At 42.8% G+C, this 19,479-nt stretch overlaps 2 protein-coding genes across 3 annotated transcripts; both read right to left on the bottom strand.

Moving 5' to 3' along the window:
* Positions 1 to 804: 804 nt before the first annotated feature.
* On the bottom strand, positions 805 to 12,936 carry sgcg (sarcoglycan, gamma). Of its 2 annotated transcripts, XM_041940668.1 has the most exons (9): positions 12,764 to 12,936; positions 8,553 to 8,754; positions 7,843 to 7,947; positions 6,200 to 6,287; positions 5,180 to 5,299; positions 3,804 to 3,876; positions 3,371 to 3,494; positions 2,199 to 2,381; positions 805 to 2,100 (listed from the first exon to the last, which is right to left on the bottom strand). In XM_041940668.1, the coding sequence occupies exons 2-8, from the start codon at positions 8,745 to 8,747 to the stop codon at positions 2,214 to 2,216; spliced, it is 873 nt and encodes a 290-aa protein (XP_041796602.1). In that variant the 5' UTR covers positions 8,748 to 8,754; positions 12,764 to 12,936; the 3' UTR covers positions 805 to 2,100; positions 2,199 to 2,213. The 2 variants fall into 2 exon arrangements, with proteins under 2 accessions (XP_041796602.1, XP_041796601.1); XM_041940667.1 differs by having other exon boundaries at positions 805 to 2,381.
* Positions 12,937 to 16,899: 3,963 nt separating this feature from the next.
* rps25 (ribosomal protein S25) lies at positions 16,900 to 19,432 on the bottom strand. Its single transcript, XM_041941030.1, has 5 exons — positions 19,388 to 19,432; positions 18,705 to 18,794; positions 18,401 to 18,584; positions 17,061 to 17,159; positions 16,900 to 16,973 (listed from the first exon to the last, which is right to left on the bottom strand). Exons 1-4 carry the CDS (start codon positions 19,388 to 19,390, stop codon positions 17,065 to 17,067), a joined length of 372 nt encoding a protein of 123 aa, XP_041796964.1. The 5' UTR covers positions 19,391 to 19,432; the 3' UTR covers positions 16,900 to 16,973; positions 17,061 to 17,064.
* Between the last annotated feature and the right edge of the window lie 47 nt (positions 19,433 to 19,479).

Genomic DNA, 19,479 nt, shown 5'->3' with positions numbered 1-19,479 from the left:
AATTCCCCTTAAACAAACTATCTGTTTTTGTTTCTAGGATTATAAAAGAAGGCAGATTTAAAGATACTGTTGCTAGTCAGTCTAAGTCAGTCTTTAAACTACAGTATTTCAGCACTTGTAAATTGACATATTTTGTATTGCATCATTTTTAATAGTTAATGTAATATTTTTTCATATGTTGGCAAGCAAAGCACCCTATTTGTTCTTGTAAGTGGAGAAATATTAACTCAGTTATAATGTAATCCTAATATTGATATTGATATGGGATTGTCACAGCTGGTAGGTTCACACATCTGATCTGACATCTGAAAATCTGATTTTCTGATATGACAAATTTTCGTTGAAGTCTGAACAGTCCTCATGAATCACTCAATTTAAAAAAGGGAGAATTCTTAGCCAGATCTGATACAAATCATGCAAGAGTATATGGCTGATGTCAGGAGCAGGCTAGCTGATATTGACATTGAGTATTGTCACATGCGGTTGAGCATGAAGGCCACAAATTTTAGCTGCAACAAATACACACTGGAACCTGTTGAACAGATCAGAAAGCTTGCAGGTGTAAGTCCTTTAGTTCGTGCTGATTATCCGACCATGTGTTCTATGCATCCTGGTGGTACTGCAGAGCTTTTCCACTGGAGGGCATTAGAGAGCCAATAAACATGGTTAGGAAACGATCAAAACTCTGTCCATCTCCACATTACAATACATTATGAGACTTGTCCACAAGATTTTGACTAGAAAACATGAGACCAGTCTTCAGAAAAACAAACATGAAAATGAATAGCTCTGATAGACACATCATAGAAGAATAGCACAAAGTTTATTTAACATACAAAATTAATAAATACACATTACACACTTTATCAAAATATGGCAGAACATAGGTGAGAACTGCAAAAGTAACTACTTATCTACACTGACAATGACAACACAACCACATGAGATGTTAATTATGCTAAAAAATAGTGTCAGAGATAAATTGATGCTAAACTCAGTGGAACTATCATTACAAAATATTGCCCTTTTTGATGCAGTGAACTGAAAACATTACAACAGAGGCAAATGTTGTTAATCACCTGACATGCATACTGCATAAAAAGAAAAGAAAATCCAGGCATATATGATGCAAAAGGCAAAATAATCCCATTATTGTGCCACATAGAATCCTAAACTACTGACAACTAAAGTACCTTCATTAGACCTGTTTGGCTTTTGTTTGCTGTTGCTGTGCTCAAACGTAATGCTTTGTTAATCATAAACCCTCGGCTTTAAATGGATATTGAATAAACAGAGCAGCTTTCTTGCAAGAAAAATATCTTTTTGCTAATGCATAATTACATGCTTATGCAGGGCTTCAAAATAACACAGGCCAAACATACATAATCTTACAAACTGGAAAAAAAAAAACATAATTACACATGTGTTGCCACACCACTAACACTTTGTGGTACCATAAGGACATTGTATGTAATCTCAACCCCATAAAGTAGTCAAAACAAAACAAGAAACAAATCGGTTGCCTAGAGTTACATCTGAATTTCAGTTAAGAAAGAAAGAGACAAAAATCCATCAGTGAATCTCTGAAGTGACTGACGGTGACAAAATATATACCAGCAATTCTCTCATTTTTCCTTCAGTTAAATACAAACATGCTGAACACCAAAAAACAAACAAAAGAAAAAAGAAAAAACTACGTACCAAGGGCTTGGAGCCAGAAGGGTGTAAGTAAACCAAAATACATATTTTAATAACATTCTGTCAGCATTTGAGAGATTTCTTCTTTTTATCATTCCAAGCCCTTGACACGTGTCACTTTCATTTATTGCACCACAAGATAATATTGCATAGGATGTAAGCTGTTTCCAGCTCCTCATTGCCCAGCCATGATACTGTGTGTGTAAAAAAAATTCTCCACGAAGCTCTGATGTAGATAAATTTGGAACTGAGTGCCAATTTGTTTCATCTGAATAGTTAGAAGGTCATAAATGCAACTAAAAGAATGCATGACATCTCCAACATGTACGCCAGCAGGCATTTGTATATTTTCAGGCCTCGATGTGCCAGTGGGATCTTAGCACTGAGATCATCACAGATCCACTGTGGTATAAAGATAAAAATAAAAAAACTCAGATATAAACAGTTGTGCTTGTTGCCTCCCAGAAGTTACAACAACTGAGAGATGGAAAATCGATTACCTTGTCAGAGTCTCTCTAGCACTCCTGATTCTCACTGCATGTGGAGGTGACCCCAGCCTTGGACAGGAAGAGCTTGCCGCTGGGACAGACGCAGACTTCATAGAGACCCTGAGCATTTCCAGAAACCCCTCCTTCACTCAGTGGCAGGCTCGGCATGCGCACCGTCTCAGCATCCAGCACCAGCTGCACAGCGGATAGTGTGGAGAGCAAGGACGATACAAGGAGAGCAACAGAGCTGCACTGAGACGACAAGGTAGCATTCACTCTGCTTCACTCTCTCCACATCGTGGCACGCAGAGATAGAAAGTGGTCCATAAGGAAGATGTAATAAACAGAATGTGACACAAAGGCTGAATTGATGCGTCCGAAAAACCCAGAAAATATGAGCGCTCAGATTAATTTTTACTATCATCCAGGACAAACTCAGTGCAGATTAACACCCGCTTTTCTGCCCTAAAGCAAGAAAAGAGAGATGAGAGTGTGCTCTAGCCTGCAACTACGCTGTCACAGAAATGCGCTGGGAATGCATTCAAAAAGGTCAAATAAGTGCCTGTGTTACAAATGCTTTACGTAGTTCAGCCAGTTAGCTGCACCACAACAATTACCCGGCCCTGATTCAGCCAGAATCAATCACCAAAGCTCACTGTAAACGTGGAAAATGCAAACCACCACACCACAACGGACTTACAGGGCCCAGAAAAATGTTTTGGAATTTGAAAGGGCAGCTCACAGATGAGTGTATTGGTGCTGCTTTTGGCTTTATTAAGAGCTCCTTGTGTGCTGGAAGTCCAAAGAGATAGTATAGTCTAGAATAAAGCCCAGCTACCTTTAAAACCACAAGCAATAGATAGATATGTCACTTTTTACAGTAGAATCAAGTAGAAATGTTAAAACTATAGCAGAACTGCTCTAATGAGCTCTCTCAGGGCAATCTGCAAGCAATTTTGGACAAAAACGTCCAGTGAATGGAAAAAACAGAGCTACTGTCAAACTGCACTTGAATGAACTTGTGGATGAAAAACTCCCAGGTGTGACTCTGAGAGATTATGGAAGCTTGAAGCTGCGTGTTGCTGAAACGCATACTGTGTATATTCCCTCGGTAATCACAAGAAAAAAACAGAGCAGAAGTCGGCGTGGAGCAGACTTCAGAGAGTGAACAGTGTCTTTCTTACCAGTCCTATACTCGACTGCAGAATAACATCCATGTTGGAAGCAGCATCGATGTTTCCAGCCAGCGCTTTAATATGAACTCCTTTGGGTGCGTCCATACTGAGAGAGCGAGTAGGAGACTCCAACCTAAAGCAGCACAGCTCAGCTTTAGACAAGTACAGCTTCCATCCATATAGTTTGTCCTTTATTAAACACTGCTTATTTAAAACTTTAAAAATCTGTAAATTGCATCCTCTTAAGTTTCATTTTACATAGTATGCATGTGTTGTAAAACCTTTGGATTTTGCATTTCTTTAGTGGATGTCATGCAAATTTGCTTACTGCAAGGTCCAACCAACATGACAGCCTGATCCTTCCACATCACTTGTAGGAGTCAGTCTCAACATATTGTCCGATAACATGACCCCTGCAGTACTAGATGGCGGAAATGCTCACCTCAGATCTTTGAAGAGTTCAGATCTCAGCAGAGGCACTTCCACTGAATGCTGGAACAGCGCTCCTTCAGGACCTGATGGAGAAAGAGATGTGCACATTCGCTGACTTCCACTGAGGTTGAGTCAAGGTATATTACAGAATCTATTGCAGTCTGAGGGCTACTTACTGAGGGCTGTAGCTACTTAAAGAGGCAGTTAATTATCTATTAGAATCTGTGGCATTTAAGCACAACATTTAATTTTTAGCAACGCTACCAACATGGCTCCAAGGACGTCTGTCTGTCTGTCTGTCGGTGCACCACTTTGGTCCTGACTGAAATATCTCAACAACTGTTACATAGATTGGCATCAAGTTTTTTAGACGTTCATGGTCCCCAGAGGATGAATACTGACTTTAGTGAACCCATGATGTCACTTATTGGTCAACCAGCAAGGTGGCATTTCAGGGAAGTATCTAAATAACTTGTGTCTTTTGCTAATTAGAAAATGCTAGCATGCCAAAAAACAAATTCAAAACGATGGTGAACATGATAAACATCCTCTGCTTAGCATAAGCATGTTAGCATGCTGACATTAGCATTTAGCTCAAAGCAGCGCGGCGAGCACGGCTGTACTCTGTCTTCTTTAAACTGTATAATGCTTCAACGTGCACAGTTCATTTTTGAAAGTGGGCTTTCTGCTCACTTTGACTTCTGTACACAAGGCAATGCCAGAGAAGACAGGAGACAAATTAGAGGAGACACGAGAGGTAAAACTGGATCCGAAACCTCCAGCGAGCTGTACAGCACGCGGCTCCAGCTGTGGTGGATGTAACCGCTCCACTCGCAGTGGGAGCAGAAGGCTTGTTTCGAGGGTTTTTCTAAGCAGCTCCTCTGCTGCTGCGTGCTGCTGTCTGTGGATGGAAACCACCCCGGGCATAATGAAGCTATCGGCCGACACTCCGATCAACATTAATCAGCCGGCGCAGTGTGCGGTCAGTGACCCACACCACCATCGATGAACACACACTAGGCACGGAGACAGAAAAGATAACCAGGGATGCTTCAGCCTGATATTGTAATGCTTTACCCCTCAACACTTTGTTGAGCAATATTGCATAACGTGGGGTACTGAGCTCCTGACATTCATTCATATGTAGGTGTGCTTTAGAGATATGCATGCTCTCAAACTGTAAGACATGAATGACCATGAAATGACTGCATCAGTCTTTGTCCTTGGCTGCTGGATGGCTGCACACATATCTGCCATCAAACCAAATTGCTCCTGTTGAGTTAACATCTGTTGTCAATTACATCCTTTTCCAGATCTGAGAAACATTTTTCGCCAAGAGGTGTGCAATTTTTTCAAGAAAACAGCAGGTGGCACACGTTGGTATACCTGTGATTCGTAGCTTGTCTGGTCCAATCACAGCCTGGTCGCCATCTGCAGTGAACAGCATGTTGTCATTGTGGGAGCTAATGAGCAGATTTTGAGTGTGTCCCTGAGCCTCTTTTGGACCTGCAATGACAAAAACAACAACAGCAAGAGTACTTGAAGTGGTCTGGCATTGGAAAGAAATGTTACAATCATCAGAATCAAATCTTCCTCTTCCTGTTATACTGTTCAGATCTGCAGCGCTCTAATGAGACACATTCATGCTTTTCTGTGTGAAAATGTCAACCTCCTCTCATGCAGCAAAGAAGTGAGGTGTGAGCGAACGACCGTCTACTGCGAAATGTGTAGATTGAACATGTGAATCCAGGAAGTAAATTAATAATCCCATTTCCGCTTAAACTGAAAGGTAACACGTCTGAGGTTATTTCACTTTACCCTTCATTACATCAATGTTCCCAGTCCTGTACGAGGTAAATCTAAAGCAGGCTGATCAGTCAGTGAGATATTTAACCCGCGTCAGCACCTGCAACTGTGAGCCGGCATGTAATCTTCTCTAACAAGCATTCCACTTTTATGCACAGGGGGCCAAGAGGATGCAGGCGATGGCTTAATGATCAAGGACACATAACGGCACCGTGGAACACGGCAATTAGTTGGGTCATTTGTTGGCCTTTTAATTATGACAAAATACCCCAATGCAGCCGTTGGTGAGCCATAAAAGAAGCACAAATATGATCCTCCACAGGCCTCGGGCCTTCTGTGTAATGCAGAACAATCCAGAGGCAATGGTAGAGAGAGGAATGTTGCATTTAATGGCTTTTAAATGGAAATCCAAGAGATTATAAATGGAGAGATGGCTTCTTGTCGCTGTTAATGTTGGATGAGAAATTGCTGCGGGACAAGTGCATGAATGACTTCACTATTGCCCTCATACATCAATGGGATACTTTGTTATGCATGAGTGCTATACTGTATGCGTCTGTGTGTGTGTGTGTGTGCATGTGTCTTCTTGCAGGCTCTTACCGACAGACATCCTCCCTGTGACGTTACCGTTTTCATTACGGGCATTAAGCGAAACGTCCTCCGTTGAGTGCACGAGAAGTGAAGAGTCCTGAAAAAAAAGAAGGAGCCATTTTAGCATGTTGTGTATATCCAACTCAAATACATTTGAAACATAGAAATTTAAAAAAAAATCAGCTTGAGTGAGCGAAAGAATATTTTTAGATTTGCACAACTGAAACGCATGGACTGTGAGGTTTTTAGCCGTGCTGGCAGCGCGGAAACACTGAAATATCTCAAAAGCTAATTCCTGCATTGTCATGACATTTTGCACAAACATGCATGGTCCCCAGTGGGTGAACCCTGTTGACTTTCATGGTCTTTGCCACTTTGCACCAACGTGAAATTCCTCAACAAGTGCTGGCTGTGTTGCTATTAAAGATCTTTGGTGAAGAGCTTTGATGATCTCCTGATTTTCTCATCTATAATTATCAGGTTGGTTTATCACCACTGCCTGCAAATCTCATGACCTGCATTCAGCCTCAGCTGTACTTTGCAGCTCTACTTTAAGCAAATGTTAGCACGCTAGCAATCGCAACTAAGATCAGGTCAGCATGGTAGACATTATACCTGCTGAACATTGGCAAGTTAGCCTTGTAATTATCATGCTAACTTTAGCATTTGTAGGTTGTTTTGAACCACATACTGACAGTAGACCAGAGAGAGGGGTTTCACAAACTGGAAAGCTGACCTGTGAAGTATTAGTAAATGATTTATTAAGCAGTAACACAGTCATTAGTTACAGCATATACAGCCTTTACATGTGATGCAGTTTTTACACAAATATTAGCAGAGGATGTGACACCAGCTAATTGAGCGAGACATTACTGAAGCACATCACTAAAAAAGTAAGCTTCAATAAAATGTTTAAATGAGGCAGCCTCTGCAATAAATTACTACTGTTACTCTGGAGCTGTAAGGAAAACCTGTTTATAAAAACGATCTAAGAAAATAACTTTGACGTCGAAGGCGAGAAGGTGGCTCACTAAATCCTGAATCTCATTAGAAATCTACAGAAGACATTAGAGAAAGTGTCAGTCCATAAATGAGGCATACATTGACTTTTTAATGAGGCCCATAAAGAAGAAAGAATGCTAAAAAAATTGCTGCTATGAGCAAGAAAAGCCATAACATGTAAACAACTGCAGCAAAGTGTTCCCATCTGCTGCTGGCAGGCGGGCCATAAACTGCGCAAATATCCCTGAGGTTAATGGGGAGCTCACTGCACCACCACGTGCACTTTGTGGGACTGCCAAATCCAGTTTGCTCAGACACATCTCCCCAAAAAAGTACAGTCAGAAGTATCACGACAGCTGCATAAAAACTGCTCGAGTGGAACGAGATTTCGATGATAGCAGCATGTGTTGTCCGCGTGGATCCAGCTCACAATGAAGCTCGGTAAACAGTGAGATGAAATAATGGCCGGGCGGCCAGGCCACTTAATGGAAAGAACAGTAGTTTGAGAATGAGCCGCGAAGAAGACAGAAGAGGGAGGAGAGCAGGAGGTGGAGGGGGAGGAAAAGAGGGATAGCAGAGGGAAGAAGAATGTGGGAAGAGGAGCAAGAAAAGTGTGTGTGTGTGTGTGTGTGTGTTCCTGATTATCTTACGTCTCTGGAGTGGATCTCCTCAGCGTAGACGGGGAAGAGGAACTCAGACTCGCCCTCCTCCAGCTTGACCCCATCTGAGTGCACTTGCAGGAGTCCCATCCCATCCTACAACCACAATCAGGACACACACGCCCTCAGATAAAGACACAGCGCAGCCAGCTTAACAGGGAAATGACAACCTGCGAGCGAAGCTGCATGACTGACTGTAAATCAACTGAACGGCTTCATTTGCCAGGTAAGAATAATAATAAAAAAGAAGGCAGGTTATGAAACGCACATAGGAATGTTCCCTGTAGGCCAGTTGCTTTAGCATTCACAACAGAGTGTGTGTATCCAGTGTGTGTGTCCAGTGTGTGTGTGTGTGTGTGTAGGTTTGTTGTGTCCCTTTTTTCTGCTTCCGCATAAATCCACAGTTGCCATCTGGGCTTGAGACAAAAAGCTGACAAGAAACAACAAACTCATTAACCGTCCTGTTTAAACAGCCAAGTATCACTTAATGATTGATAACACTACTGCTGATAACGATAAGCAGGGTCACTGGGTCAGCGTGGTGAGGTGAAAAAAATAATAATATAAGGAAGAGACACTGATCGCTACCATAATAACACTGAGTGCATAAAGAAAAGCCTGGGAGGAAGAAAAGGGGGGAAAGGAGGGAGTGAAAACGATCCCAGCTGAAAATACACACTGCCAAGGTGAGTCATGCGTACCGTGTTGAACCACATCACCCTGAGGATCCAGATGGTGAGGGCGAAGTTGACCACCAGGATGATGATGAGCAGCAGGACAAACAGGTAGAGGCAGCGCTTCCTCCAGCCATAGATGCCGATCTTGTAGACGTGGTCGGGCACCGGCCTGGGCGTGCTGCTGCCCTGGGTGGTGGTGACATACTGCTCCCGCACCATCTGCTGGCTGGGCACGACACATGAAGACATCGGGCAGCAGAAATAGACAAAAAAAAATATACACAGACATTAATCTGGCGTGGAACGTCACAGAGTCGGTGGTAGTTAGGGTCAACTGATTTTTTGTTTATTTGTTACTTGGGAAGGGTGGAAACACATCTGTGACTGCAACACTGACGTACTGTCATCTTTCTTTATCAACTGTTGCCTATTTACACATCCAGCAGTTATAGAGCAAAAGTTCCTTTTATTTGGCGTCGCATTTCTGGTCACCTGAGCAATCTAAGTGCAGTATTCACTCTTTTTTAGCTCTGGTTTTGGTCCCCACCAACTCCTGAGGGATATATCTGGCTCTTAAGCTGCTAAATGCTCCACCATGTTCCCTAGCAAAGGGTTTTTGGAGCTTTTGTGCTAAAAAAAACTTCAGTCAAAAGTTGTTATAAATCTCTGTAGAGCTGAGTTTGTTACTGTAAACAACCTCATTCACTCTTATCTGATATAAAAATATTAATTATAGCAGCATTAAGTAAGCCTGTGAAGCCTGCTGCCATAGAGACTAGAAACATATTTGTACTTATTGTAGTTTTATTTCCTGCAAACACTAGTTCAAGAGGAGTCCAACTTTTCCTTTCATTGTCTTTTTTCCAGATCTGCACAGAAGAACCGTTTCATAAATTTGTTGCCATCTACATTATTAGCATGAATGCTAATAATGTAGGTTTGAAGTCAATACAATGCTGTATTATAAAAGATGCTATAAGCAACAGTTCTTTGACATGGGTTTGGTCTTAGGTGGATCCCCCCCTCTGAAGTTTGCCATGAGGTTGGGTTTTATATCAGCTGTCAAACTTCCTGTAAAATCCGGATTCACTATGTTCAGTTTGAGTATTTTCTCAAGCCTTTAAGTTTAGTTGTATGCATGCACACTGCCTCACTGCACCTCTATACAATGCCTTGTTCACACAGTACACAGCACATCATTCATGAGGCCGGAGCTTGTGCACAGACTCAGTGGCTATCTGGCTCATTGTGCCAGTGGAAAACTTGACTGAACTTCCAGCAGTTTTTCAAAAAAGGCCAAGGCAAAGGAACGTGCCACTTTTTACAGAGCAGAGGCGGTGCTTTCTGGCTGCACAGCAGCAGGCTATCAATGACAGAAACCACAGAGATGAATGTCAGCATATTTCAAAACACAGTAGTTCTCTGTGATTAGTTTGCGCGAGGGCAGGCGGAGATCTAACTGCAGGGCTGCAGCACCTGCGAGCGAGCCCCCCAGTCAGCACATTTAGACCATCTGACACAGTGACAACAGGGGACCCTCGGGGACGGAGTGACATGGGGAGTGTGTGTTCGAGCGCAGTGGAGCCAAGGACCGCACAGCCTCATGGGGCTGCAGAGAGAGGAGCCGTGTCACTCTCTATTGAATAATCTGAATTAATAACCAGATACAGGCTGCAGAGAAAGGTGCTTTCAGGGCTGAAAGCTGCTGTCAATCATGGATTATTATGAGTCAATAAAACACCCAAAAACAGGCAGGAACAAAGACAGACTGCGGCTTCCTGCGAGCAACAAACCGCTCCAGATCTTCATCAACAGTTCAGAGCCGTCACATCGCGACTTTATGTGAAAAGTTATCTGAACAAATCTGAACAAAGACGCATCGAGGTTGTGTCATCAGTCTTTTGTGAAGCCGGCAGGGCTCAGGCTCCAGTCGCCAGGCTGATTTACATACGGGACAGATGTTGGGTCTTACTGCCACACTAAAGGTGTTTTCCATCATGTTAAAGGAGCCACTTTTCAAACGAAAAAGTCATTTGTCTTTGACATTAACAGATGTTCAGCTGGGTGCATCATCCCGCTGTGACTCCCATGTGATGATACAAGCAGAAAAGGGCTGATAGACTCTGCATACAGTGATCTGCTGCATATGTAAAGAAACTACTGTAAATAATGAAGTAAATATGCCTCTGCCCTCACAGCATGGCGTTATGAATAAAAGCACACACGCTCACAGCCGGGGTCTGAGCTCTCTGAGGTCCAGGGAGAGATGTTTCAGAGAGACGATAATAAAGGCCTATAGTCTGCGTGGCTGGTTTCTTGCTGTTTCTAGTAAACACAGGGAGGAGACGTGTTGGCACGTAAGGCGGAGAGTATTTCTATGACCAAATCCGCCTCTCTGCAGGACCTGTCACATGGCCTGCAAGCCCAACTGTGATGAATAGCCCTTAATTCACAACCAAACAAATGAATGTTGCCTGAAAAAGGAGGAAAAAAGGACTTTGTGCTATTTTCAAGGGGAGAGGAGTGCGGAGGTTGATAAGGAGCAAGATATGTGAAATGCTCATTTATATTTATTAACCATACTTGTGAGAATGAGTCTTAATGACTAATTGAATTTCTGCAATGCAGCAGAGTATCAGCATTTTTTTTAAGCGAGGGCATGCACTACAGCATGGCATTACTCAGCTAGTTTCATGGATGTGGATTCAGTTGGGTCTTATTTTTGGTGTATTTTCAAGGGAGTTCTCCATTGAATCTCACAAAAGGACTAAGATTAATCAGTGTTAGTTAATTGACCAATTCCAATATCCCCACACTATACCTATTAACACCCACAGATCATTTGTGTGTTAGCATGTTGATCAGCCCACTCTGCACTTTGGGCAAATGAGCAACAAGGATGAAAGAGCTCTGGATGTCTTCATTATAATGTTAATGAATTTGATTTAACCCGGTCTAATTACGTTAAATGAAGCCATTACGTGGCTTCCGTACTGAAGCAGCAGTAGGAGGAGGAAGCAACTTTGAGGGTTGATCTTCCAGCTCCAGTTTCAGTGTTAACCACCAGCCCTCAGCCACAACTGGTCCTTCCATAGCAACCCAAATAAACACTCCCCGAACAGTCTCGCTGCTCAAGTGCCAGGAATGCTCAATGTATGGGACTTTATGGTCGGAAATACAGGCTGACTTTGAAGACAAAGAGCGAAAATAGTTTTTATCAGGTCCACGCCTTTATTTTTAAGCTTCCCGGTGAAAGAGCGTTCAGTTTAAATGAGATTCTCAGTCTAAAAGTTTAAAACTTTACAAATAAAGTTCCTATACCACAGGAGAGACAGCTAAATGCAAGATTCAAAGGTACTGCAGACCTCTAACACAGTCCCAAAGCTGCTCCCAAAGATGAAGAGCACTTGGTTCAGCACAGTTGGCAGGGCTATTTATTCTAGGGCACCATCTCAATTAACCTTAAACAAGTGATGCTCCCTGCACGCCTCTGTGCCTCTCTCTCCGACCTCTGGACGAAAGCGAGAATCCACTGGGTCCGCCTGTAATTGAGAATCCAGGCTTCCCTCTGAGCTGAGGCTTGACCTGACAGAACGCCAAAAGTTTCAGCGAGTTAGGGAAGCTCAGATTGTTGGGCTTGAGGACGTTTGACGAGGAGCACTCAGAGGAGCTCGGCGTGTGGGGCGAGGAGCGATCGAAGGCTGAGCACAGGGCTGCAGCTCGTGTCTGTCTGTGCAGTAAGTGGTACCACTCTGCTCTGATGCCTTAACTTCTAAAAATAGGACACGGCATTGTGAACTAAATTTAAAAAAGCAGCACAGGACACACACACACGGTCATACACACACAGACATGCACACACACACTGCATAGGTGTAACTAATGAAAAACAAGACACTGTACTTCTGTGACTGAAGTACTGCACACAGCACACATGAAACATTAGTGAGGTGCTGTTCCACAGAGTTATTTCTGTATGCCCAAATTGTGGCCATGTATGGTAAAACTGCAGCTGGCAACCAGAAAACACTTTTTCCAAACCCCGCACTACTTCTGCAAGGACTCCAAAGTGATCCCAGCACAACACGAGCCACAGAGGAAGACAGAAAATGGGGAAAATTGTACAGTGGGTCAAAGGTTGCCATTACAGAACACTTGAACATTATCTTAAGAGGAAGTTAGGAAAGAAACCAGAAGAGACGGAGTGCTCTTGGAAGAAAAGGCAGGCTACTCACCGTTGTGTGTTGAGGCACAGTCCTCTTTCCTACGAGACACTAAGCAGAGCTCGAGCTGGTACGAGCAGCTTGAGAAGCAGCAGTGCTTGAGCTCCTCACGCGTCTGTCAGCCACTCAACAGCTGCGTGCCATAAATCCAGCTCTGGAAGCGCCCTGACTAATCACCACGAGACGGCGCTCCCACTCCCCTCTGCCTTTTTAGCCTTCCTGCAGACATTTGAATATCACCAGGGTGTATCTGAGAGAGAGTGAGAGAGACAGAAACACAGAAGAGGAGGAGGAAAAGGAGGAAGGGGGAGAGTTGACCATCAGTGAGGAGGTTCAATCTCTCTCAAATGCACACACACTCACACACACACGCACACACACAAAGCTTCCAGTTTGTCATGCATGCCAGTGAGTCACTTTCACTGCCCAGCCCAAGGCTTCAATGCAGTCCAGTCTAATTCAGGACGTGAGTCATGGCTCTCAACATGAAGTGAAGCTGGTCTTTCAGATAACTGTGCCGGGTGACAGTCAGCAGGACGGGGTGGCAGAAGAGATGGGCAGCAGACAGCGTATTAATGGAGAGGAGGGGGGGGTGAAGGTTGCAGTTGTTGGAATGGAAATTGTTTCGTGGTTTTGGATTATTTCAGTTAGAGAATTCAGCTCACTTTCAGAACTTCATACCTCAGGTAAACAGCTATGAGTAACCCAAGGTCATCCATCAATATTACTAATGACGATCAATTTTTTTCCTCCAGAAAAAAAGGTGCTTTCAAATGACCAGTAACTCTTTTTTTTTTTTTTTTTGCACGTTCATAACTTGTGCGTTCAGCCTGACACACCCGTCGAAGAGGACTTGATTGACATTCACTTTGGGTGATGGCTCCAACAGTCCTGGAGCTGCGTGGTAAGATTGCACACTGGGAGAGACATGGCTGACAGAAAGCGTCTGCATCTCACCTGCCTGTGCTTAAGAAGCTGTAAAACCCAGAATTAAAGCAGAATTCTTTAACATGCTACCACATGCAGAGTGTCTGCAGTGAAAAGGATCTATTTTGACTTGTCATAGAGGGAAAAGAAGCGCAGGTGTTACTAACAACATTAACGTTGGCTCTGTTCACCCCAAGTGTCCCAGTAACTCGTGACAGTGAGCCAGCATGAAAATACCAGGACCCTGAAGCAGCTAAATGGAATTCAGCCATCATTAGTCTTCTTACTGTCACCTATGTTTTTGTTGCTGCTCATGAACTTGCTCTCCCTGTGTTTACTTTTTTTTTTTTACCTCTACCTTCATTCACTACTATGAAATATTAAAAATGCCACATTAGAGGCCATGCACAGCCCCGGCAACCCGCAGAGGTATGTGAATGATCGTGTCTGATTGGACCTCTTCTCAGGACTGTGCAGGTGCGCACACACCGAGGTCGATTTATGTCTCCTTGATTCTATTGTTAGCTTTGTTGCACCTGTGAGGGTGAAACAAATTACACCTTAAAGACACAGTCACATCACACTTCCCACTGTATGAATAAACTGCAGCGTCGTTCTCATACATGGTTTACAGTGGGTGATTGTTCTACTCAATATTTATTTATTACCCTGTGTGTGTGGCATTACATTCTTTTTTAGCACTGAGTGTGGCGCAATGTCATTGGACTGAAGGTTAATGGGACTGTACTTTTACATGGGGTCTGGTGACCTCACAAAATCCCCAGCATAGCCCCCACCCACCTTCAACCAGAATAGCTGAAAACACCAGTGTGGGGATGCAGTGCCTTTAAAATGTGATGCATTTGTAAACAAAGAGATATAGGAATTCACAGAGCGAGTGCCCCATTAATTATCAGTGACACAGCAGGAAGATCACTGATTACTGTTATGACATTTAGAAAGGTAACATGATTACAAGCACTGATTGCGCTACGCAAAAATAGGCTACTGGAACGTTGCACGTTGAGGTGGGTTTCTGAGCAGCTCGGACTTCCGTGTGCATGCACAGTATGAAGGGTTGAGGAGATAAAGGCAACACTGTCAGTTCCTTTACAAGGATGAGAATTGTTTTTGCAAAAATCTTTACCTGCAAGGCTTATTTGACAAGAGCACAATGCCCAGTATCTACAAGCAACCAGCACACTACAAGTGTGATGTATACCTTTCATTTACCTTATTAAGTGAAGAAATAAACAGATAAAACAGGTTCGTTCGTTGCCTCAATATGCCAGATGATTCCAGTGCAGAAGCAGCAGCAAAACCCACAAAATAATCAGCCTTATAAAGAATTCAGTTAGGCCAATGGAGATGAGAAAACCAGCCACAAATACTTCAATATGTGACAGTTGGTCTGTTAAAAAGTCACTAGTGAGTTACATCAGTGAGAAGTGTGCTCCACTGAAAAACAGACAGTAAATGTCTCGGTGTTCTCACAGGCAGATGCTGCAGGAGCTGACTGTTGGTGCATCTGTCAGTGGCGTGCATCCTGCATTTTGTTTTGCCGAAGCTGCCCGAGGTGATGCTGTGCCGTGACAAAGGGACATCTGACAGCATCCATCACTAGACTCCTGTGTCTTTCATGCCCTGAGAGCAAACATCTGATGGTGGGGACAGCTTCATTTCATGCCATTTCTTATCAATATCTCATAACCTTTGACTGCCCGTGGCTTCTAACAGACAAATAGAAGACAAATGATTAATCGCTTGCACCACGTTAAAAACAATCCATCCAACACTGAAAACAAGATCAGTTGAGTCAGGATGTCTCTTTGAATTTACTGGATGACAACACTAGGTACACTGTGTTGGTGAAGTTCTGAGGATTTTCATTACCAAGGACACCAATAATTGAACACAACAAGCGCACTAAATGAGGTGTGAATGCATCAGGCAGCACAGGCTCCAGTCAGTGTAACACTCATCCCAAGTGTGCAGTTTTAAACAGAATAAAGCAGGGAAGGCTTTCAATGTGTTTGCTGTGTGTCAGAGCCCACACCATTTTCACAACACCCCAATCCAATCAGTGCAATTAATTTTCAGCGTCAACAAGAGAGGGGATAGACTGCCATCCACTATGTATGCATAAAAAGGTACTGTTGGAAGTACAAGAGTTAAAGCCTTTGTGGGTAGATGATTAAAATCCAAAAGCACATTATGTAGCCACAATAATAAAGCCCTTTTCACTGTTGTATATTAATCGAGCAAAGCAGGGACAGGGGCTTCCTGCACGTCAGGAGCACCTGCTTTGTGTTAAATGACTGTCAGATCCAATCAGAGCCTCCTCCCTTGGTTTTACGACATGATTTGCAACTTTGTTTTCAGCATCACAGTTTTAAGTGCATATTTGAACAGAAACGGAAGATTGAGGTTACTCAACAGGGTCTTTGGCCTTAACTCATCCTAACTTGAAGGAGCATCAGACAGAGTGCATCACCACACCAGGAACCATGTCCACCATCTCAAAGGCAAAGGCATGATACTGACATGATCTTATGTAGCACTGGGTCCATAGTCGCTGTTTTTGCACTAATATGTGATTTACATTTACTTGATCCTGCCAGCAGATACACATGGTGCCTTTTGCAACATTACATTTTTATTTTCTTTAAGTACTCAACCTACACATATTTTATTCTGACACATTTATTACTGTGCAATAGAGCAAACACTGTACTTAATTTATCCAAACCCACCTTGTGCAATTTTCTTGAAACATTTATTATTCCTGTTCCTGCTGCCTGTAACACCCATATTTCCCTGGTAGAGGATCAATGCAGCATTCTTATTCTTGATGTAGGGATTTTCAGGTGGGAGGACACCAGAGATCCCACAAGAAATTGAATATGGAGACTGTGTGCACATCTTTACACAGAAAGATAAGCTGTGATTCAGAAGACTGCGGGAACTACAAAACTATTGTGCCACTGGCTTTGTGCATGTTTTATTGGTGCTACCCTTATCTTATAGTACTTTAAGCCTAAAGTCTATGATTGCTTTCCTTGCAATGTCATACCTTACGATTTTAACTTTCATATGTTGCGGCACAGGTCCAAAGTTGTAATTTAGTCATATTAAAATAACAAAACAAAAAACAAAACTTATAGGATGAATAACCAAACTAGATAAAACAATTTTGGACACAGGAAGAGTAAATACAAAGCTGAGATTTTGTCTTTTCAGTTTTTATTCACCTTTCATTACAAACAGCTCATCAAAAGGAAGCAAACAGGAGAACCTGCAAGACAAACAGGATGCAGGTCAGTGGATGCAGCTAAAAGGAAATACATATGATGTATGCAGATGTACAGTTCTGCTGCTGTACCTGATTATGCTTTCTCTGCTGCTGCCTCCTCGTCTCCACCCTTGGTGTTACGTGTGTAAATCAGCTGTGCTCTGTGTTTGGACACCAGTTTGATCATGCCTGGAAGACAAAAACAGGATCTTCTGTCAGTATATTCTCATTTTCATGTACACATTAGCCATCTGATATTGTCACTTATTGTAGTTGGCCTGCACTGCAAATCACTTGATCAGTGGATGTGTGCATCAGACCACTTCAAACGTCACAGCAACAGTTCTGTTATCGATGCTATTGGATACCGTTTTCATTTTACGAGGACATGGAGGTAAAATGGGTTTCAGCTACACATAATTTAGCACAACCTTCAGAAATGGCAGCAAAATGAACTCCTGCAGTTTAACCGAAAATTAATTTTGGCACCAGATATTATACAACTAATCAAACTGTTCTTTTGTTACAGGTGGCAGGGTTCATTTAGAAAGGAAATAACATTCACTGTTATACTGCTTGCTTTCATCTTGCAATTTGTAGCTTGGGTATATTCAAGATGAACATGTCAATGATTTCAATGGAATGACAAAAACAAATGTTGCAGCTGTGATTAGCGATGTTAACAGTAGTCACGCTGCACATTAACCAGGCAAATCACTGTCACTTTAAAGAACTAATGGAACCGTAACAAAACACTTGTGTGTAAACATTTAGAAATGTTAGAGACAGCCAACAAGCAATGCTGATGACTGCTGGATATACGGGTGGGATGAGCGTAGTGTTGCATCAAAATACGGTAGACGTCAAATGTGTTATTGTTGCCATTTTGCAGCGGGGGAACCAGAGAAACCAAGAAAACGTTTAGCCCAGCTCGAACATACAACTAGTGGCATTTTTTTCTGGATCCAGTTTGTCAAGATGCTGAAACATTCATTGTAAGCATCTCATTTTTCTGCTTCTTTGGCTAAAATATTGCTTTTCAATTGCTGAACCAACAGTCGAGCAAATACTGACAGGACTCCCAGAAACAAAGTAAGAATTAAGCATCAAGAGTTAAAATATTGACAGTAAACACACAGGTTACAAATGATGTCTAATTTTCATGATCAGACATTATCAATTAACAGCTGCATAACAATCTGTTATTTAATCTAAATAAGTGTACTGAACTGAACTAGACCAAAACTACATAAATCCAGAAAATAGTGTGGTGCAAGGCACTATGCCCTGAGTTAAGCCCTGGTAACAGAGCCCATCGAGAGCATCCACTAATATCTCCTGATGTGTTAAATCCAACTTCAAAATATACTTGATTTGGATGCAGGTATTGTCTCTGAACCTGTGCTCCCCATTCTGGACTAAAAAGTCACCTTTGGCAAGCAGCTCCTGGAGGGCGTTCCTGGCCAGGGAGCCACGGATCTTCAGCCTCTCTGACACAACAGCGGGTGTGATGAGTTTGTAGTTGGGAACTTCTTTGTACAGCTTGTCGTAGGTCGCCTTGTCGAAGAGCACCAGGTTGTTGAGCTTATCCCTCACTTTTCCCTTGGACCACTTCTGCTCACAAACAGACATATCGTTTCAATGATTAGGAAAGCTCCACAGTGCAACTGGTCATCACTTATTTCACATCACATGTTAAGGGCCAATCCTGGATCGGTATTAACCACTGCGTACCTTCTTCTTGGCTTTGCCTCCGGACTTGTTGACTGGGTCCTTGTCCTTTTTGGACTTCCCAGTGTCCTTCTTCTTATCCTGCTTGGGAGGCTGAAAACAGAGAACACGTTCTCACACCTGTCAGCACCTGCTTTAATGTACCCACATTTAAGTATATCGATGCTTCTGCAGCAAAATAGCTTGATGAATAATGACAATGCCCGGCTGATGGACAGAGTCAACAGCCTGAGGTTAACTCGGTTGGCCCGGCATGGGATGGCCTTGTCTACGTCTGTACAGAGCTTTACTAGCGTCACAATTAGCACTGTTGGTTATTCTCATCGTTAATGTGTGCGGGCATTATAGTATTTTTCCAGCATTAACGCCACGTGTACAGTTTTAGATATCGCTAACATTCTGCAGAATTACGACCGATAACTTTGTTCGGCCCATTTTCTATAACCTCAGTACAGCATGAAAGCATGGTGGAATTAGCAAACTTGCTAACGTTAGCTAGCTAACTAGCCAGCCGCTAAACTGTTAAAATTTAACAACTGTTTGCTTCACCCACACATTCTTATCACACCGTGGGAGAAGCACATTGATGTTGCCAGCTAATCCGAATAATTACAACTCCAGATGAGTTCCAGAAACATGGGTCATTTTTAATTTGTTTCTACAAAACGTGTAATGACTGTCCTCACCATGTTTCCTCGTCAAGATGTCGGAGCGAAAGGAAGTTCACCCGTGCAAGAGCCCCTTAGACAACCTGTATATGCGGAAATGGAATAGGGGG

Source organism: Chelmon rostratus, chromosome 7, assembly GCF_017976325.1.
Source record: "Chelmon rostratus isolate fCheRos1 chromosome 7, fCheRos1.pri, whole genome shotgun sequence".
Taxonomy (NCBI): Eukaryota; Metazoa; Chordata; class Actinopteri; order Chaetodontiformes; family Chaetodontidae; genus Chelmon; species Chelmon rostratus.
The sequence above is the reverse complement of the archived record's forward strand: the minus strand, read 5'-3'. Positions and strand labels throughout refer to the sequence as shown.